General features: G+C 45.1%; 1 protein-coding gene across 1 annotated transcript in view; it reads left to right on the plus strand.

Moving 5' to 3' along the window:
- Positions 1-1,700: 1,700 nt before the first annotated feature.
- Positions 1,701-21,206, plus strand: part of Man2a1 (mannosidase alpha class 2A member 1) — a 146,847-nt gene continuing 127,341 nt past the window's right edge. Inside the window, exon 1 of the mRNA XM_048331658.1 lies at positions 1,701-1,835. Coding sequence (XP_048187615.1) covers positions 1,701-1,835 — 135 coding nt within the window. The remainder of the gene's footprint in view (positions 1,836-21,206) is intronic.

Raw genomic sequence — 21,206 nt, forward strand, 5'->3', positions numbered from 1 at the left:
AGGGCACAGAGTACAGGGCCCCGGGGCTGCTTTTAACCTCTGAGCCCAGGGGCCAAAGGCCCAAGGAAGGAAGATCTCCACCACCCCCCCCACCCCGTCTCTCCCCGGGGCTCAGGCGTGCCCCGCACCGAGGGGCTTAGCTTGGTTTAGTGGAGAGCCAGGAAGTCAGGAGGGTGATGCTCTGACTACTACAAACCCACCCGCCTTCTGGGAGGAGGGGGCTGGCGGGACGGCTGCCCGCGCACCTGACGGGCACTCCCTTCCACGGGGACGCGGGAGGCCCGGGGGGGGACGCGGGACCAGGGAGGAGGGCCCGGGGGCCCCGTCCTGGCCGCGATGCTCCAGCACCCTCTACCGACCGAGCTCGGGCCCCGGAGGAGGCGGAGGCCCAGCGCCCCCTGCCCAGCGCGGTCAGGAGGGCTGCCGGCGGGCGGGACGCCCGCGCTCCGGCCCCGTCCCCGCCGCGGTGCGGCCGGACGCCGGCCCGGGCCGGGTGCGCTTCCTCCCGCGGGACGCCGCCCCCTCCGGCGCGGCCCGAGCGCCGCCCGCAGCCCTGAGGGGAAGCCGGGCGCGAACGCCGCGCTAGCGTCTCCGCGGTTCGGCTTCCCGCAGCGCCCCCCGCCGCGGTGGCGCCCTTCCCGGCACCCTCAGTCGGGGCGTCCCCAGGCGGGAGCCCCGGGCGTCCGGAGCGGGCACGGGGAGCGCCTCGGCTCCCGCGGCGCGCCGAGGGGCCCCGGCGGCCTCCCCACAGCCGCGGGCGCCCCCCACCCCGGGGGAGGCGGGCCTGGCAGGCGGCGCGCGCTGATTGGGCGCCGCGGGCCGCGCCCCGCCCCCTCGGCCAGGCGCGTCGAGAGGAGGCGGAGCCGGCCGGCTGCCCTGATTGGGCGCCGCGGGCCGCGCCCCGCCCCCTCGGCCCGGCGCGTCGGGAGGGGGCGGGGCCAGCCGGCCGCCCAGCTCCCGGGCTGCGGGCGCCGCTCGAGCCGCGGCTGCCGCGCCGCCGCCGCCGCCGTCTCCTCCTCGGGCTCCGGGCGGGCGGTGCGGGGGAACCGGCGCTCCCTCTCGCCATCCCCGCGCTTTCGGGGCGGGAAGCAGGGCACCGGGGGGGAAGGTGCTCCCCGTGGCCGCTGGAGCGGGCTCCTCTCCGGGGACGGTTCCTCTCCGCCCGCCACTCCTTCCCCTCCGCCCGGCTCCCCCGGCGCCCTCCCCGCGCCGCCCGGGTCCCGGAGAGGGAAGGCAGGGGCCGGCCCCGGGGAGCCCGCCGCGGCGTCCGCCCGCGCGCCCCGCGCCCCGCACCCCGCGAGCGCCCCGGCCGGCCCCGAGCGGCGGCGGCGGCGGGGGCGGCGGGGGCTCCGCCGGCCGGGGAGGGGGGGGGAGGCGGGCGGGGCCGCGGCGGGCGGGGCGGGGCGGGGCGGGCCCGGCCGTCCCGGCGCTAAGTGGAGGGGCCCGGCCCCGCGGCGGCCAGTGCCTGGGCCGGGCTCCGCCGGTCCGCCCGCCCCGCAGCCTCCGCGCGCGCGCCCGCCCGCCCGCCCGCCCGCCCGCCCGCCCGCCTGGGCTCGGGCTCTCCGGGACGCCCGCCGCTCCTCCGCCAGGAAAACTTTTCCCGGGCCGGGGCGGGGCGGGGTGGGCAGCGCGGGGAGGGCCGGACCCGGGCGCGGAGCGGGGCGCCTCCCCCCCCCCCCCGCGGCCGCCCGCGCGGGAAGATGAAGTTGAGCCGGCAGTTCACCGTGTTCGGCAGCGCGATCTTCTGCGTGGTCATCTTCTCGCTCTACCTGATGCTGGACCGGGGCCACCTGGACTACCCGCGGGGCCCGCGCCGCGAGGGCTCCTTCCCGCAGGTGAGCCGCGGTGCCCGGGGGGGGGGGAAGCGGGGGACCCCCCGCCCCGGGGCGCGCGGGGCTCGCGGGGGGCGGACGGCTCCGCGCCGCCCCCCCCCTCCCGTGGGGTCCCGGGGTGGGGTGGGGACCCGACCGCGCGCGCTGCGCTCCCGCCCCGGAAGCCGCGGGGGGGGGCGCGCAGTCCCGGGCCTCCCCCTCTCCCCCCCGGAGACCCCGACGGGGCGCGGCCCTTTCCCCGAAGGAAGGGAGGGAGGAAGGAAGCCACCGCCACAGGGGAACCGAAAAGGTCCCCCCCTCCACCCCACCCTACCCCACCCCCCGGGGTTCCGCCTGCGAGGGGCGAAGGGGAGGAGTGCCCCCCCCGGGGGTGAGTGAACCCCAAGGACACCCCGGGCGCCCCGAGGGAGGAAGGGAAGCCTGGAGGTGATCAGGTCCACGCGCTCGCGCTTTTTCCTCCGCGAGTGGCCGGGAGCAGCCTCGGGGCGGCGTCCCCAAGTTCCGGGGCGCGCGGGGGGGGGGGTCCATGTGGCTGAGGAGCAGACGCAAACTTCACCGAGTTACGAGCAAGTTGGGGTGGGGGGGGGGGACTCCTCGATGGCTTTCGTGGTCACACAGGGGCCCCCAAGGTTCTTCTTGCAGGTGGGCGCAGTCCCCGGCCGAGCTGGCGGACTGGAGTTCCTGCTTCTCCACCTGGGGAAAATGCGTGTCCGACCGCCGTGGGTGGAAGGCAGGGCCCGGGGCCGCTGGACGAGGCTGGGGGAAATCCACGGCGGCCCTGGCTGCGTAGCCCGCGGCTGAGGAGCAGGTCTGACCTCCGACCTGTTGTGTAACTCGGGTGTGAAGCTCGCCGTGGTTCCCGGCCCCTCCTCCCGGTGACCTCGTCGGCAGAGTTTTCTTCGTGACGTGACGGGAAGAATCATCCGAACGGCTCGGCTTCGCCGACGGTGTTGTCATCTGGAATAACGTCCCGTGGCCCTGGCTTGGCGATCGCTTGCGGGCGATTTATGCAAACATCTGCGTGGGGTTCTCTGGCAACCTTGACATTTTACTCTGTGGCTCCAGAAGGGAGTGTGACTCATTCAGTGATTGGGAATTCTCAGGCAGAGTGAATTCCTGCATTTGAGTATCTGTTCCCCAATACTCAGTGAGGCGCCTCTGGGGGCCAGAAGCCCTGGGAGGGGCAAAGGCACCTGCATGGATGGGTAGGGTTTTGTGCCTGATGTAAAATATAAATAGTATCGTTCCATGGTGACTTACCTTATGACTTCATTTTAAAAGGAACTTTTATTATGAAGGCATAAGGATGCGTCCTTCTTCTGGAACCGTACTGGAGATTTATATCTTCCCGGAATATCTTCTAGCTTACTTCATAGCTAAACATTATAATGAAAACCATTACACAGCACAGCATCTAACAAATGAGTTATCTTTTTTTTTTTAACGACTTTCAACTGTGTGTTAGCCTTAATTTGATGACAACATCAAGCATAGCAACAGTGTGTTGCAGTGTGTTTTGTTGGCACGTCTGGGTACTGATTTCCTGAGTTTGAGTAGAGCCAGTGTAGTCAATCACTAAACGTCACTGTTGGTGTCTAGGAGGACAGTGCGTCTAGAACAAGTGTTGTCTCTGGCTTGTCTGTTTTCGGTTCTTTCACTTGGTAGGGAACCTTTGATAAGATTCAAGGTCCATGTTGTAAGCAGCTATCCTAGCTTGGCTGCCGTTCATTTGCTGCTGTGGAGAGGGCATCACTTTTTCCCCTTCCCCCTTGACTTTTTTTTAAGTCCCTTGGTTAGTCTGGAGCAGGAGGGGACCAGCTCAGTGTTCCCCTCTCCCTGAAGCAGCTTGTTGGCTTCTAGGATCCTGTGGAGGGCTTTCCCTCTTGGGCTTCTAGGAAGAATTCCCTTGAGAACTGGATCTAACAGGTGGCCTACTGTTTTAGCCTGTCTGTGTGGGTGTGTGGGTGTGGGTGTGGGTGTGTTCTCTTCTGGTTAATACATCTTAGTTTATTCACCCTGGTTGAGTCTGGCAGGACCTAATGTGGTGAAATGCTTTATTGTAACTTGTAACAGTTGGAGCAGATGGGAAGGAGAAACATTGTTGCATGCTTCTGAAAGTCTTGATCATTCTACAAGACACATTTCACAAATTAATACTATCTACATGAAGAATAATAAGTTGTCTTATGATTGGGTCTGGGTAATTAAAATAACAAGTCAGGGTTTGCATGACAATCATTTTTTAAATGGTATAGGATTGATACTAACTTTTAAATGTTCCATAAAGCTTTATAATCTTGATGTAAAGTGTGAAAGTGAAGGTCAGACTCAATCTGTGGCTTCAGATATATATGTTTGAGCCAGGTGCTAGTGGCTCATGCCTATAATCCTAGCTACTGAGGAGGATGAAACCTGAAGAATTGTGATTTGAAGCTAGCCTTGGAAGAAAAGTAATTGAAAGAGGCTCTTCCTCCAAAATAACCCTTGAAATGCTGGAACTAGGGCCCTAGTTCCAATGGTAGAGTAGCAGCTGCAGCTAAGAAGAAAATCAAATGAAAACCTAGGCCATGAGTCCAAACTCTAGCACCATAACATGTACACACACACACACACACACACACACACACACACACACACAGAGTATGTTATCAAAAGCCATTCACAGATGGGAATATAGCCTAGGAATATGGCCCAGTGGCAAGAGTGCTTGCCTGGTATACATGAAGTCCTGGGTTCAATTCCCCAGCACCACATATATAGAAAAGGCCAGAAGTGGTGCTGTGTGGGGCTCAAGTTGGCAGAGTGCTAGCCTTGAGCAAAAAGAAGCCAGGGACAGTGCTCAGGACCTGAGTCCAAGGCCCAGGACTGGCCAAATCAATCAATCAATCAGTAAATAAATTTGTTATGAAACTATGTATATGCAGAAATGTAATTACATGCTTTATAACGCTTTATTTTTTGAGTCTCAGTTGATATTAAAAGTTGATTCATGGCAGTAAATATAATAGGATCTTGGTCTCTTAAGCTTTTTTTTTTTTCTCTCATTTTCCATAAACCTTTAAGTCTTAAGAACAACATCCTTTACTGCACTACATTTAAAAACAGTAGCACGTGTTGCTGGGGCTTATTCGGGTGGTAGAGGGGAATTTTTCTCATTCCTGACATGTAAAAGTTAGGATGTATGGCTTTTGAAAATTGGTAGAACTTTTACAGTGATGCCACGTGGTGTTGAAGATTTCATGCACTTTTAAAACCTGTGCTGATGTCTTCCATCATCTCCCCCTCCCACCCCCACCCCCCCACCCCCCCCCAGATCCATAGTCCTGTGGGAGTCTTCAGTCTTCTCCCTGGGAGGTTTCTCTGAGACTCAAGCTCCAAGAACCAGCTAAGCCAGGTCTTGTCATTGCATCTGAAGGTTTAGTTTTTTTCTGTTGATTTGAGTGTCTTGTCCCTAAATTGACACTGTTAGCTGGGCCTGACCAAAGAGTTTTGTTAGAGAGATGTCATGATTGTATTTTTTGGAAGAGGATTGTCTGTTATTCCAATTAATTAGCACTAAAGATTGTCTGGACTATGGACATAGCATTGGTAAAAATGACTAGTTTGATTTGTTGTTTTTACTCTGAGCCAGCTACTGTTTCCTGTGATAGCTGGGAAAAAATGTTTTTAAGACTGAAGTGAGCAGGTGTTGTGGACCACCTGCTTCCTTCTTGGCTTTTCTGTTCAACAGTCTCAGTTTCCCCTGGCTGTTTCCCTGTTTCCATAAGTCAATCTTTTAAAACACGAGAGGATATTCAGTAGCTCTGGTGGTCTATGGTAACTGGACTATGAAGACCTCTTTGCATTTTTTTCTTTTTTGCTTTTTCTATTTCAATATTTAAGTTCCTGAAGGCCACAAGTTTTTATAAGCGTTTCTGTAGAACTAAGTAGAGGAGCTCTGAAGTTGGGAGCTTTTCCTCTTTGCTATAGTTGTTTATTCGTAGGTTGATGAGGGGAGGAAGCAGAACATTTGATGTAACACATGTTTCTGTTTCATTTATCAAGCCAAGCTGGTAATTTTAAGGTCGAAACTATGTTCGCTTGAAACAAGTTTTGAGGTTGATTCTATTATAATAGAACTCATACTTCATGTTTTAGTATGACTGAGGGAAGAAATCATCTGATTTGAAAAACCTCTGTCTCTTTAGGTCTTACAGTTTTTGATCCGGTAATGAAGAAAATGTTATTTATACTGATATGCTGATAATTGCACAGTAGACATATTGCAAACAATTCTAAATGTAACTTACTTTTTTTTAAAGGGAAAAAAAATCAACATTGGAGCACTGTAGTTTAAAACTGCATATACCCAACTTTCACTGCCTCTACCACAGGGTTTTAGAAAAGACCTTTGCTGTTGACATTTTGGATCTGAGAAGTCTTTGGTGTTGAGGGCCAGCCTGTGCGTTGTAGGATGTCTAGCAACATTCCTGCTGTCTACTCAGATACTCAGAATAAGTTAGGTTCACCCCTCCCCCCTTCTCTGCTCCACCTTAAGTTGAGCAAATCATGTATCTCTAGGCATTACTAAATAGCATCTGGTGGAGAATTGTCCCTGTTGAAAATCATTTTGGCTACAGTCTAGGCAAAAGCCTGTTCTTTTTTACTCAGTGTACTTTGCATTTTTCATTTTAGGAAAGAACTAGCCTTTTTTTAATGCTTAAATTGTGTTATTTCTTTGGATGCCTAAAAGTCCAGTTGCAAATTTAGGACTCTAAATTGCAGTATGTTACAGAAAATACAAGGGAAGATTAAGCCTACCAACAAGCTAAAGAAGAAAAAGGAATATTATAATGGAACTTACTATTTAACCTTTACCAACTGGACATTACATGCTGAGAAAAGCATACCATCAGGTGATAGTAAAGAGGTAGTCCTTTACTTTCTAAAAGCTGAATGTGACAGAGGTTGGTGATAGTCCACATTTACTCCCTTTGCCTTTTAGCATAGAATCATAATATATATTGATTAACAGTAGGTAGTATAAAATCATGTGTAGATTGATTTGAAAATCTGATTTTTTTGAGGCATTTTGTTTTCTTTTTCCAGTTTATTCTTTTGTTTTATTTATGTTATATCAGATGCTGCTGGGTATTGAGTTTTGTGAACATTTTTGAGATTAGATAAATCAAGCAAAGAAACTGGAAAATAGCCTTCCTTCCTGTTCATTTTAGTTAGTCTTTAAAATAGCTTTTTAAAAAAGGAATATAGAAGTGGGAACAGGAAAAGAATGAAGTTCTTGGCAGATATCTTCCCTTTTTCTCTTTTGTCCCAAAGGCCTCTAGTGTTGGTTGAACTCTGTCTCAGTCATAAGGTTATGAGCCAAATTGGCTTGCTACTTTATTTTTGTGGGGATATGAGCTAAGAATTGAAAAAAAAACAACCACATTTTTAAAATGATTAAATAATGTCTCACAACCTAGCTGTCGCTATTCATCTACAAATGCTCTGTGGCTGCTTTCAAGCTATAACAGTATTGTTGAAGAGTTGGAACTGAAACTGTTTGGCCCACAAAACCTAAAATATTTACTCTGATATTTTTCAAGTAAAGTTTGTCGATCCTAGGTATAAACTATATTTTATCTGTCATTAGAAGCAAGTCACTAGGTCTGCTGAAATAAAGGTTAGGATGATTGAAATCAAGCAAAATTCTTACAGACTATTAAATTACTATTGGTAAAATTTTGTGTTTTTAAGTGAGGTTTAAAACTTGTGCTTTTTCATATTTTCTAAGTATCCTTGGGGAATGTCCATGCTAGTCCCCGAGTGTATTCAATTTCTTTCTATCACCTGAAGGCTTCTGACTGGACCATGAACTACACAAAACTGAACTGTAACCTCACAACTGAACATCGTGACTTTGCAATGGCTTTGACTGGCTGTAACTCACAGGTGGTCTGAATTCAGGTCTCAGAGTGTTTGGATTAGTCAGCACCATGGAAGGAGATGCTAGGTAGAAACGTCTTCTTTGTGAACTGTAAATGTGCAGTAGGACTTGGCAGTTCTCTCTTTGGTAGGGAGGGTTGCTTGGCTTAGGGACATTGAACCACGGGGCTGTTAGCAGTTACTAGAATACCCTTCTGCCTTGTCTTCTACCCTTCTACCCTTGTCAAGGAGTAATTATTTTCTACTCATTTTCACTTTCTTCACGCTTAAGATTACATGGCACTTTCATTCTTATTTATGCTCTTAGGGATTGTAGTATCCTCTTTAAATTGCAGTATACTTGGGGCCAAGGGAGTGCATTGCGTCTTATTGAGTAGTGTTTAAGATTAGTGCTAAGTAAAAGTTTTTAAAGTGATTTTTTCTCTTTAAGATGTCTGTATTTATCCACTTTTACATATAAGTGGGTCTGCCAGCTTCCTTTATAGGAACAGAAAACCAAATAAAACAACAGCCAACCCAAAAGAAAACTCTTTCCCCCGCTCCATACGGAGCAGACCCTATGTCTGAGCACCGTACTCTGTGCCCTTGCCAGTGAACCACACTGTCCTGAGTCGTAGTGTTGGAGAACTGGAGATTTTGCCATTGATTTTGTTTTTCAGACATTGAAGCATTATGAAAGGTACAAATACATAGAACTAGAAACTCAACCTGTATAGAAAGGAATTCATTGACATCTCGCCCCCATCCCCTTCTTCCCTACTCTCATGCATTCTTTTCTAAGCCCCATTTCTGACTGGGTTCTCCAGCAGAACTCCAAATATATAAAAGTTTGTGTTTAATTTTGAGCTGCTGGTTGCTTTTTATGAAAATCAAGAATTCTTTTGCCATTTTGAGAACATGAATTTTATGTTTGATGCTCCTGTTTGCTGTGCCTGACCAACTTTAGGTGATATAATTTCATTTGTTTTCTTGGTCATCAGCTTGAGACATAAAGTCTCTACTCTGTACTTTTGCAAATGAAGAAGCAAGTCCTTCTCTACTTCCTTCCTTTCACTCCCCACTTCTTTCTTTTCTTTCCCTGGAGTCATCAGTTCTTTTATATCCGCAAGCTTTGTGTCATCTGCATTTCATTCTAGGACTGAATGCCTTCCACGCATACCTACTTGGTTGTGAAATTTGAAAATTAGTTGTGAACAATAGATCCAGAATTTCAGTTAGCAGGAAGTCCAAGAGATTTATTGTATACTATCCATAGTAACAATGTGTTATATTCTTGCAAACTGCTAAGAGAATAAATTTAACGGTTTCTTCTCACAAAGTATTAATTATGAAGTGTAATATATATGATAATTAACTTGATTCAATCATTCCAAATTGTATTCACATTTCAAATCAGCATGTTACACATGGTAAATGTCCACAATTTCAATTTGTCAATTAAAAAGAAACTAAGAGTAATAAACATTTTTAATTTATGTTAATATGTACTTTGTGTCAGATAGTTTGGCCTGATAGAGAGTGAAGGATGATGCTATATTGTTAGACATCTCCTACTTGAAAGAAATATCCTAAGCATCAGAGAAAGTGGATTCTTGTATCTTACATTATAGTTACCCAGATTCATGCTGTATTTCTTTGTCTTTACATTTGGACCATGCCTTTTTATTTTTCCTATTTCAAATTCCGTTCCCTTTTTCTTGCTGAACTTCATTATTTTAAAAATAGTTTTATGTGCCTACATTTTTGTCCCTTAAGGTTTCATGGGACTGAGGGGGTTGTCTACCATGTTTATTCAAATTGCCTGTATTTTCCTGGCTAGTAATGTTTTATTTTCTCTTTCATGGAAAGCTGCCTGTTATCCAGGTGAGGATATTGGCTGAAAGTATCCTTTGCAACAGTGTTCTTTTCTTACCATAAATAAGTGTGGAGGAATGTGGAATGGGAATTCATGATGGATCCTGGTGTAGGGGTTAATGTTTCACCTGTGGAGCACTAGATGATGAAAGCTTGAAATTGTGAATCACTTTCACAATAATTTTCTGCATTAAAAAGTTCTGAATTTGCATTTCTAGAAACCAGTAACAGTCGTGATTCTACTTTTTAAAAATCGTATTTTTAGGACTGGGGATATGGCCTAGTGGCTAGAGTGCTTGCCTCGTATACATGAGGCCCTAGGTTCGATTCCCCAGCACCACATATACAGAAAAAGGCCAGAAGTGGCGCTGTGGCTCAAGTGGCAGAGTGGTAGCCTTGAGCAAAAAGAAGCCAGGGACAGTGCTCAGGCCCTGAGTCCAAGCCCCAGGACTGGCCACAAAAAAAAAAAAAAAAAAAAAAATCGTATTTTTATTATCAATAAATAGTTATAAAAAGGGGCTATCCTCTTACCAATCTGTTTATAAGTAGAATGCATCTTGATTGATATCATCTCTTTCATCATTCTCCCCTATTGATTCCAGCCCAACCCCTCAAAGATATACATTGAACAGTCATTCTTTGTATGTATGTATGTGTGTGTGTGTGTGTGTGTGTGTGTGTGTGTGTATATATATATATATACACACACACACACATATGTATAATTTGTAATTTGCCAGTCCTGGGGCTTGAACTCAGGGCCTGAGCACTGTCCCTTGCTTCCTTTTGCTCAAAGCTAGCACTCTACCACTTGAGCTACAGCGCCACTTCCAGCATTTCCTGTTTATATGGTGCTGAGGAATCGAACCCAGGGCTTCATGCATGCTAGACAAGCCCTCTACTGTGAAGCCATATTCCCAGCCCAGTCATGCTTTTTAATAATCACCACCTTCCCAGAGAAGTCATACATATGAAAAAAATTTGATGTAGAATTGTAGAGTAGTAAGGGTTCTTCCAGGTCAGTTGATTTAGTCTTTTAATTTTCCAGATAAAGGAACTGAGCCAAACAAACTAGACCTCAGCAGTTTGCCTAGCTGCAAAGCATAGCTAGCACGTGCTTGCTGATCATTGGCTGGATGCATTTTCTGCTGTTCCATTGCAAGCATATGTTTCACAATTTTGTGTTATGCACTGCAAAAATTAGAATAGACATGCTACATAGGTACCTTGCCTTTTGTAACAGCCTCTTAAGTTATTTTGGGAAATACCATTACCATATGTGAAACAGTTAGACACAGTTAAGTGCTGCTTAGTTACTCATTAAACGAGTTAATGTAAATGGGTTGGACTGGTGCTGTTAATTAATGTTAATTATTTCCAATGGATAGGAATCTATAATGTACCTACTGTGTGCCAAGTACTGTTGTAAATTCCAGGGAAGATGGATCCAAGATTGACATAATCATCCACGATCTTATTTTACATACTTGATTTAGGGACAGACACCTTAGAAAGAGTTTAAAAAGAGAACTAAGTTGTGTAGAGAAGAAGCTAAGCTTCCCAGAGTGGACTCTGAGGAGAGGAAGCACTTTGCCTACTAGTCAGTACAGAGCTTCAGAGTCTTGGAGTCCTGAAGGATTTGCAGCTGAGAGAAGGTGATGAAGTTAGAGTGACTGGATTTAGAGTCAGTCTTTGATGCTTGCAAAGAGCAGTTGGGCATGCACAGCAATTTAGGACCAATTAGTGAACAGCCCTGAGAGTCAGTCCAAAGAATTATGAGTTAGATGGTACCAAACCGCTCAGAGTTCCTTAGTGTTCTAGGCTCGAGAAAAATAGTGTTAGAGAATTAATTTAGTAGAAAATTTTAGACCTGGATGGGAGCTATTCATTGTAGAGTATTCTGGAAATACTGTACAGGACAACTCAGAAGCAAGAAAGAAGCTGAGAATCGGTTTCATGTAATAAAGAAAAAAATCAGTAAGTCCTTGTACCAGTATTGAGTTGGCTGGAAGAGAGGAGGGCGAAACTAGTGATGTTTAGAAAGAGAGCACTGGTCTTTCTAATTTGATAAAGGGCAGTGACAGGAGGCTTGAGTTCAAAATCGTTTTTCGTCTTTTCCTGTGGGGGAATTGGAGCCTAGTCGCGCTGTTCATAGATGAATAGTTTGAAAGCCAGGCTGGTTTGGGAAGCCAGGTTCAGTTTTATTTATGATGAAGTGGACGGTAGTGGAAATAGCCAAATGAGCCAGAGTGCTGGATGAACGATCAAGGAAGGGAGTGTTGATCTGGGAATGATCAGAGCTGAGAACAGAATGAGCTCACTTCGGCTGTGCTTAGGGAGGAGAGTGGAGAGCCAAGTACATTTCTGATACTCTAAAGCTACACTTCTTATATTAAGATTGTTGTACAGATGTTAATAAAAGAAAGAGGCTTATATCAAATGGGTCCGAAACCAGCCCGGGGAGCAGCATATCTGAAACAAGGTAAGGCTGTCATGAGAGATTTCAAAGGAGCGTTTTAGAAGGTTGTTTTAAGAGACCCCTCTCATCTTTAGTGCAGGTTATGGCACTAAATTACTGTCTCTACCTTGCAAGACTGTCCCTACCCTGTAAGACAGAACATAGATTAGTCTGTGTGTATGGGGAAGGAGGTTGAGATGGACAGATAGGTTTGGAGAGGCAAAAGGCAGCATGGCAAATAGGAGCTCATGGATCAAGGTTATTTTGAAGGTCAGATTTCTAAAAATAATCCCTATCCTGCCTCTTAGAGCATGGAATTCTTTTTTTTTTTTTTTTTTTTTTTTGCCAGTCCTGGGCCTTGAACTCAGGGCCTGAGCACTGTCCCTGGCTTCCTTTTGCTCAAGGCTAGCACTCTGCCACTTGAGCCACAGCGCCACTTCTGGCCGTTTTCTATATAGGTGGTGCTGGGGAATTGAACCCAGGGCTTCATGTATACCAGGCAAGCACTCTTGCCACTAGGCCATATCCCCAGCCCCTAGAGCATGGAATTCTTTTTCTGTTTGGTGGCTGACACAAATACTCAAGAAACAAGACCTGCTCTTGGCCAGGGCTACTTCTTGAAAACTCAGAGAGTTAGTTAACTGCAGCATTTCAGATACAAGGAATACCCTGTCACTTTGGGGGAAGAAGGTCTGACTAATAATTGTTGTATAATAAAAAACTACAGCAACAGAAATTGATAACCCTGGAAGTTTATATCCTGAATATTAATGGTATATTGACAGGTTTGTTATTGTTCTATTCTTACATAGTATGTCTTATTGTTGATTGCTGTTTCACCTTGCCATTGTAGGCCAGTAGATCGAGATGATTTGTATAAGAAGACAATTGGCAAAAAATGGTACTACTTTATATAATCGTTGGTGCTTATAAAACATAGTTGAGAAACTCAGGGTTTATTAGTTCAGCTGAGGCTTGCCTAACTATCTGTTTTCTGTTAGTAAAGACTTGTGTAATAGGGGTTTACTCAGGAAGTGATTCGTAAAAATAAGATTAAAAAAAAGGCTGATTAATTATAGAACTCCATTTTCTGAGGTTTTCCCCAATTATTTCTGCGTGAAAAACGACCTCTAGCATGTATTTATTTTAATAGGCTAACACTGCTTATGTTGATTGGCTTAGTCTATTACTCAGTTATTCTATTTAAACTGAAATTGTTTTTTTTCCCCCTCTCAAAATTACTTGTATATGTTGAAAGAACTCTTGTCAGCAAATTCTAACATACATACAATCTGTGCACTTAATCTACAGGAAATCAGTTTAGGAAATACAAAAGGATATTCTGGAATTACCAGCAAGTAGGCATATGTGCATCACCATCACAGACGGGCAGCCATTGTCCCTGTACTGTACGTGACAACGTGACCCTGGTTGGCTGGGGTTGGTCACATAGCCTTTCACGCAAGTTCTCAAGTATGGCACACTCTCAGTGTGTTAGGTGTGAAGATACTGAGGTAGTCAGAGTAATTTTAGGAGAAAATCAGTGTGGTTCTTAATATTTTCTGCAAGAAAAAAGTAGTGTTTCCAGAGCCTTACTTTTAAAGGATTTTATTACTCAATTAATTTGCTTAGTGCCACTTAATTGTAATTATGAAATAGATCTATAAGCAGTAGCACTGAATTTTATTAAAATATTGTATAATCCAGACATTCTGCCCTACTTACAGTCCCCTCTTCCCGTAATTGTTTCTGTTTTACAGAATCTCAATTTATGGGATGAGTTGGTATCGTATCGTCGACCCAATGTGGTTTTTGTGCAGTCTTACAGGACTAGTGCAGGGGGCGGGGGGATAACATTTTCATCTGGAAGTTTCAGGATGGAAATGTGGTTGTCCTCTGGTTTCTGTGGGAAGCGCCAGCAGCTGGAGTTTTCAGAGGAGAGTTGGAGGAGGATCCTGTGCTGTTGTTATTCCAGGGCAGGACTGGGGTCCTCCGGGCACAAGGCCTTTGCGTGCCCTGAGAGCGTCATCTCTTCTCACAACCATGTGGCACTCATATCATCTATTCCTTTCTTTGGTGGCCTCTGTTACAGTTACAGCTAGGTGGTGTGAGATTTGTGGATAACCATTTGCTACGATAAAGTGTGTATGGCTTCTGTGTTTTGTAGGGTATTATTTAATTGCTCACGTGCTCAGGGCATGTTAGGCCCTTGAATGAACAAGTGACTGAAACAACATCTTGGGAGACGTTCAGGCATATTAATCTCCATGGGAAAAATACCATTGGAAAGTCACTTGTATCTGTGGCTTGCTGATAGAGTGGTAGAGTTACATACAGAACTGTACTCACAGCCCGGTTTGTTTTGTTTTGTTTTGGCTGTCGCATTGTCTTCAGTGCTGAAGTGTTAAACCTTAGAGGTAACTTGTCCTTGTGTCAAAACTAAAAGCCTTCCTGATAAAGCCAGAGATCTGCTTAAATAGCAGGGCTTTCCTGTCCAGTTGATGATGCCTGGCTGGAGGTACAGACTTTCTTTTACCAAATCACAGTTCCTATATTTAGCTTGAATGCAGCGGTTCTTACCTGGGGGATGTGTGAATATTGCCTAGTGAGCCATTTAAAATAATAAAAAGCAAATTTGTGCTTGCTCGGTAAGTAACTCTCTTCCTTCTAGTTGCTCTTTCTCGGACTTATCTATTCATCCTTGACTTCTGTCCTGGGTTCCAGGCCTGGGTGCCACTGAGCCTGCCTTCAGGTATCTGGCAGCTGTCCGTTGTAACACTTCCCTCTCTGTCTGCACCTCCTCTAGCTTCCTGTTTCTCTAAATTGGCTTTCATCTTCCCATTTGTCTCAGCAGCACAAAACTAAGAGGCTGTTTTTCTTCCCTTCCTGTTCCTCTCATTGCTACTCCATCCAGCCTTTCTCATTCTTCCCCCTTCGCTGCCCTGATCCAGGCCACCATGGCTTTTCCCTGGCAATTTGTAGTCACCTCGTACTTTGCGTGCCCAACCAGAGTGGCTCTAAATCACTCTTTATTCATTGAGTACAAAACTGTGTTCAAGATGAAGATGGAGCTCTTCTTTCCTTGGGTATTTTTAATTGTGACGAATGGCTGCCTTTTTACTTCCTTTGTTCAGAGTCAGGAGTAGAGGCTTCTTTTCCCATGTTGCTCTCTAGGGAACCGGTCATGCTGGTTCGTGCTCTCACGCTTCTGCCTACTTGTGTGACTCACAACTCACAAGCTCTTCTGATGAGGATCTGTGAGATTTTTTTTCTCAACAGACTACAAGTGTAAAGATGTCCTCTAAGCTTTCTTTGTATAGGTATATTGTGTTCCATTGCATCTGTAAACCACACAAACCATGGCTGAAAGCAAGAACAACATTGTCTTACAGTTTTGAGGTCAGAGGTTTGGATCAGGCCCTCCTGGGCCAAAATCATGTCTGCAGAGCCGCATTGCTTCCTGGAGGCTCTTAGTGAACACCAGTTTCTGGCTTCTTCTGTCTAGCTTCTAAAGGCTGAGTATAGTACTTGGTTCAAGTCCCCTCCGGTAATTACTGTGCCTTCTTCCCTTCTTCTGCATTACTCTGCCTTCTTTTCTTCTGGCTTCACTCTTCTGCCTTCCTCTTTTCTCTTTCCTGTGGTTTATCCCCTGTTGTTGCTGTTTTTGATATTGATACCCTGGGTATTTTATATATGTTTATCTGAATTAAATGGGGAGATAAAGGGCGAATCAGTTTAACAGTGATACTCACAAGACAATATGCTGTAAACTAATTGTGCAACTGGGAAGGAGAGAATTGGAGAGGAGGGAAGTTGGGAGGAAAATGAGGGAGGAGGTAACAAGTTTGACAAGAAATGTACTCACTGCCTTATGTATGTAACTGTAACCCCTCTGTACATCACCTTGACAATAAAATTAAACATAGAAAAGAACTTGCCGGAAAAAAGAAAGGAATTTTTTGTGATTTTCTTGGTCTGCTTGTTCTGATCTAAAGTAACCTTACCATTTCAGACCCTTTAACCACATGAGTAAAGTTCCTCTTGCCATGTGAGATAATGTGTAGATTTCAGGGGTAGGACATGGCCATCTTTGGGTAAGTGATATTTTGCTTATGTTTGTAGGCATATTTGGGAATTATTTGTGTATAATAGATGAGGAAACATCTGTACGGAGGCTCAGAGAAGTTTGGAATTTGTGTATGTAAGGTTATAGGGCTTGGCTTTGAATCTGCTTTTAACTGCTATTCATACTGTTTCTTTCCATGTATTCTTGGAAGTGCTTGTTAGAAAGCTTTGTAGCAGGAATTAGGATCATGCCATCAAGTAAAGCAGGTCCTTATGTGACATTTATGACAACTATTTCAAGCAGTGGATATTAGCATCTGTATTTTGCTCATAAGGAAAATGAGGTCCCCAAAGTTGAGTAATTTCCTCAAGGTGTCACAGTAAGTAGCAAAGCTAGAATTGGAACATAAAAATCTGAATCAGAACCAGCCATTTAGCTACATGGCCTTTACCTTCTCTGGTAAAGGAAGTTGTGAAGAAAGAAGATAATCATTATCTGTATTACATTGTGGGTACACTTAGTGACCGAATCAGTACCGAAAGATGGAGCGATGAGGGATGGGCTGAGTCTCACAGAATGAGATTTGAAGGGTGAAAGTGTAAATGCAGGGTGAGCGAGAGCAGGAATTTCAGATACATGCATGTGGTGCGGATTTGTGTCTTCTGTAATGCCCTCAGTGCTGGTTATATGATTATAACGTGGACACACGTCACCTTTACGGTTCTCTTAACTGGAAACTTGGTGTGATAGAGTGCAGATCCTATGTCATTATCCTGGTAAGAAACAGGTGTCATCTTGAGGTTCTTTTCCAGAACCTTCTACGTTTCCCACATTGGGTGAAAATTGTAACTTATTGAGCTCCGGGTAGTGCAAAGTTAAAAACCTGAAGTCGGACTACCCAGAATTCACAATCTTTGCACAAGAAGTGGAACCGCATATTTCATCCTATTCGTGAGTCATGCTTGTTCCCCTTGTGGCCCAACAGAGGCCAGGGTTACTTCTAAACAGTTCGTACTACCAACCTATTAATTAGGAGTTTTCTTCCCATTCTTTTCTTACCTACTTCATTTTCACTGAGGATTAAATTCCCTGAGAAAAATTAATTTCTCACTGAATTGAATCTAGCAAGAAAATCATTCTCTGTTACAAAATTAGGAGTTTTTGTGACTTTTTGAATTGTTTCTGGTGTGTTTATGTGCCCCAAACAGTTTAATACTTCCTCATCCAGAAAATGTGGCATACTGTTGGTTTTGTGTGTGTGTGTGTGTGTGTGTGTGTGTGTGTGTGTGTGTGTGTGTGGTGGTTTTGTTTTGTTCCCTTCCGGTTTTTTCTTCTTTTTTTTTTAATTTTTTTATTATGAAACTGATGTACAGAGAGGTTACTGTTTCATACGTTAGGCATTGGATACATTTCTTGTACTGTTTGTTACCTTGTCCCTCATATGGTTTTTTCTTCTGACAGATATGGGAGAGTCTCCTTTGCTGGAGGCATCGTGCGAGGCTTCAGGCAAGGGGAGAAGCAGAGCGAGGGTGGCGTCCTCCATGGAGGACGGATCTCCCCCACTCCTTCCACCGCCCCACACACTTGCTTCCCCAGAAGTCCTCACACACTGGGGCAGCCCAGTCGTGGCAGCCAATGCCAGACCTGGGTTCCCCGCTTAGTTGTAGGGGCCAGAGGTCCCAATGGCTACGGAGCACTGAGAACCCTTAGTGCCTAGTGGCTGTCCAGAGGCACGTAAGGTAACTCCCAAATCGACCGCCCCGTGGGTTTAGGGAAGCCTAGGGACAGGACTGACTTACAACTCGATAGGATATACAGGGAGTGACATTGTCCAAACGGAAATGCGCCATTTGCTTGTCTGTGACTGTCACTCCTCTGCTGAGCATTTTCAAAGACATGTTTATATAGTGACTGGTTTTTCCCCTATGAGAAGAGCAGCTTCATATAGTTAGATTAAATACTGAGAACGCATTGCCTGTAGTAGGGGCGTTTGACGGAGCAGCATTGAGGATAGTTTAACCACAAGATCAAAGCCTTGAGCAGTCCAGAGAGATTTGTTTGGATGTCAGCAGTGGCTTGGCCTTTGAGACGGTGAGAGAGGAAAACACATTTCTTTTTTCACCTGTAATGAGAAAGAAGAACGTGCAGATTTACCTGGGACCGAGTGACGCCGTGACCTTAGCAGCCCGTGTCCCCCTCCCCCCAGGGAAATCCTCATGTAATACATGTAGATTGGGCTGCAGATACACAGTCTGATTTTTTTTTTCATAGGACAGAGTGGGTACTCGTCGTATTCTACCTTGAAGTGGACTCTAAATTTGCTCTCTCCAGTGTCTTTTGATATTTGTGATTTTTTTTTTCTTCTTTGCTCACTTTTTTTTTTTTTTCTCTTTCAGCCACAGTAGAGAAAAATCAAATATGACCTTCCCCACTCCTCACAGAGCAACGCAGGGCTTTCCAATAGAACTGATTAGCAAATCAGAGGATGAAGTCGCTTCCTCACAAGTGATTTTCTTGCCCTAAAGAAAATTGTCTTTTTCAATATTACTATCAGTATTCGTTGACTTGTCGGCCTAATTGAAACATTATCTGTGATTTCTGTTTCTTTCATGCAGAAGGCGAGCCTTCTCTTAAGGTCATGCCACTCCTCCCCGTTACCGGTGCGGAGTTTGCTTGGGAGGTGTCAGTCAAGAAATTTGGCTTTTGGGAAGGAGACACTTTCCCTCTGCATAATATAGTTTTAAAGTGATTTTCATCAGGCCACTGTGCTGACATATCCCTAGGCCACTATTTTCTTCACATACCTGATTTAGTACAGAATTCTAGGCACTGATCACTAATGGTGCTACAATGAGATGAAAAGCCCTCTTTAATGCCTGCAGGCTTCCATTTCATGAAATATCTCCAGAAATGTTTATTTTGAGTAAGTCATAGGTTAGAGACCAATGCCGTAGGAAAAATATTCCATGGGGAGACCTTCTTGTGACTGTGTACTCACTGAGCAAAGGTCGTATTACTATATGTATATACCTGGGCCTAAAATTGTATTTTTCTTTTTTTAAATTACATTTTTCTTAAAGCCCAGAAGGATTTAGAGAAATGTATTCAAATCGGGTATCAGCGTATTAGAATAAGGTAACGTTTTATTTTGTGATGGTGCATGGATTTACTAAAGCCGAAGCAAATTAACAAGTTCTAATTCCGCTTTGAATGAGAACTTGATTTTCTGTTACTGGGGCATTAGGAATTTTAACAAGGAAGTGGATTTTTGTTTTCAATATTGCAAATACTTGGTCGATCTATCAGAAATGATTCAACCCAGCGCAGTTGGCTCAGGCCTGTAATCTTAACTACCCAGGGGGCTGAGATCTGAGGATGATGGTTCAAAGCCAGCCTGGCAGGAAAGTCTGTGAGAGTCTTATCTCTAATTAGCCACTACAAAACTGGAAGTGGCTCAAAGTGGTAGAACACCAGCCTTAGGTGAAACAGCTCAGAGACAGTGCCCAGGCTGAGTTCAAACCCCACAAACACCGCCACCACCAACAAAAAGTGACTCCAAGAAGACACCATCTGTTGCTTTCTGATAATGAATAAAGAAACATTTTTCCATTATTTTAGACAAACTTTGAGAGCATGTCTTAAGTTTAGAAAGATTGGTGAGTTGCATACTTGACTCTCAAACATTTTCTTCTTTGGGTTATGACAGAGGATCCTCTTTGATCTTCCCATGGAAAATCACTCATTACCAACATCGGTTCATATTTCACTGATGTTGAATAGGTTTGATATGACTTAATAATCGTTTTACTTATTTGGAATCCACGTGATTCAGTGACAGTGGGATTAAGAAGCCTTCTTTAATGTTTGTAGTCTTCCTTTTCATGAAGTATCTCCAGAAATAATCCAGACATATTTCCTCAAGTTTGCTTTGCTGTGCAGTCTCAGTGTATTCTCTTTTTTATCCATGGAGCTTGTCTTATAGGAAGAGGTCTTACGCCGAAACCTTGCTCCTTTCTTTACGTGTGCCAGTGAACAGGCTGATTCAGTGTTCCTCTGTGTGACGTATTGCTTCACCCTAGACTCACAGCTGTCTACGCAGACTGCCATTTGGAAGGGTAGGAGCTATTTCTGTTACATACCTCCAAGTCGAGAGGCAGGTGAAAATACCTTTCAGGTCTTTAGGGGTGTGTTGCAGTCTTGTGCTCTTTGTTTCTATCATCAAGGATTTCGATATTCATCTCAGCCTCCCCTCACCCAAAGATAATTTGCTGCTACTTTTGATTAGTTTTCTTTTTCCTTATTCCAACATTTCTTATGTCTCTTCAGACTTCTCTCCATTCTGGCATAATTTGCTCAAATGACTTGTCTTGGTGTTTCTTAGTCTACTGACTTCTCTTCCTCTTACTGAACTGAACAAATAACTTGTTAGTATAATTCCTATATCTCCCATTCCCTCTCCATTCAAATATTTGTAACAGGCCAAAAAAGAATATAGACATCCAAAACTAGTTTTTTAAAATGGTAAATAAACCAATATGTATATATATATATATATATATATTATTGTTAAAGTATTTCGTTTTTCTTTTGTTTATCTTCCCTATGGTTTAGCTCCTGTTGTTACTGTATTTGTTTTTAGTATCCTGAGTATTGTATATATATATATATATATTGTATATATATATATATATATATATATATGTCTGAATTAGGGTGGGGAAGGGGAACATCAAGATGGTGAGACAAATGGTAAAAGGAAGACCAATGCACCAGCAATACTTGCAAGACAATATGTTGTAAACCAAAGTAGTTTTAATTTTTCTTATCTATGTTTTTCAAAAGTGTACCCCTATTCCATACAATATTTTCATAATCCTTTTTAAAATCTGTTTCTCCCAAAATGACTTTCCTTGTATTTCTATTTTTTTTTAAAAATTTTTATTGGCAAGGTGATGTACAGAGGGGTTACAGTTACTTACATAGGGTAGCGAGTATGTGCCAAACTTGTTGTTTGGTCTTTTTTGAGGGGAGGGGGACGGTTGGTCATGGGGTTTGACCTTAGGGCACCTGG

Source organism: Perognathus longimembris, chromosome 22, assembly GCF_023159225.1.
Source record: "Perognathus longimembris pacificus isolate PPM17 chromosome 22, ASM2315922v1, whole genome shotgun sequence".
Taxonomy (NCBI): domain Eukaryota; kingdom Metazoa; phylum Chordata; class Mammalia; order Rodentia; family Heteromyidae; genus Perognathus; species Perognathus longimembris.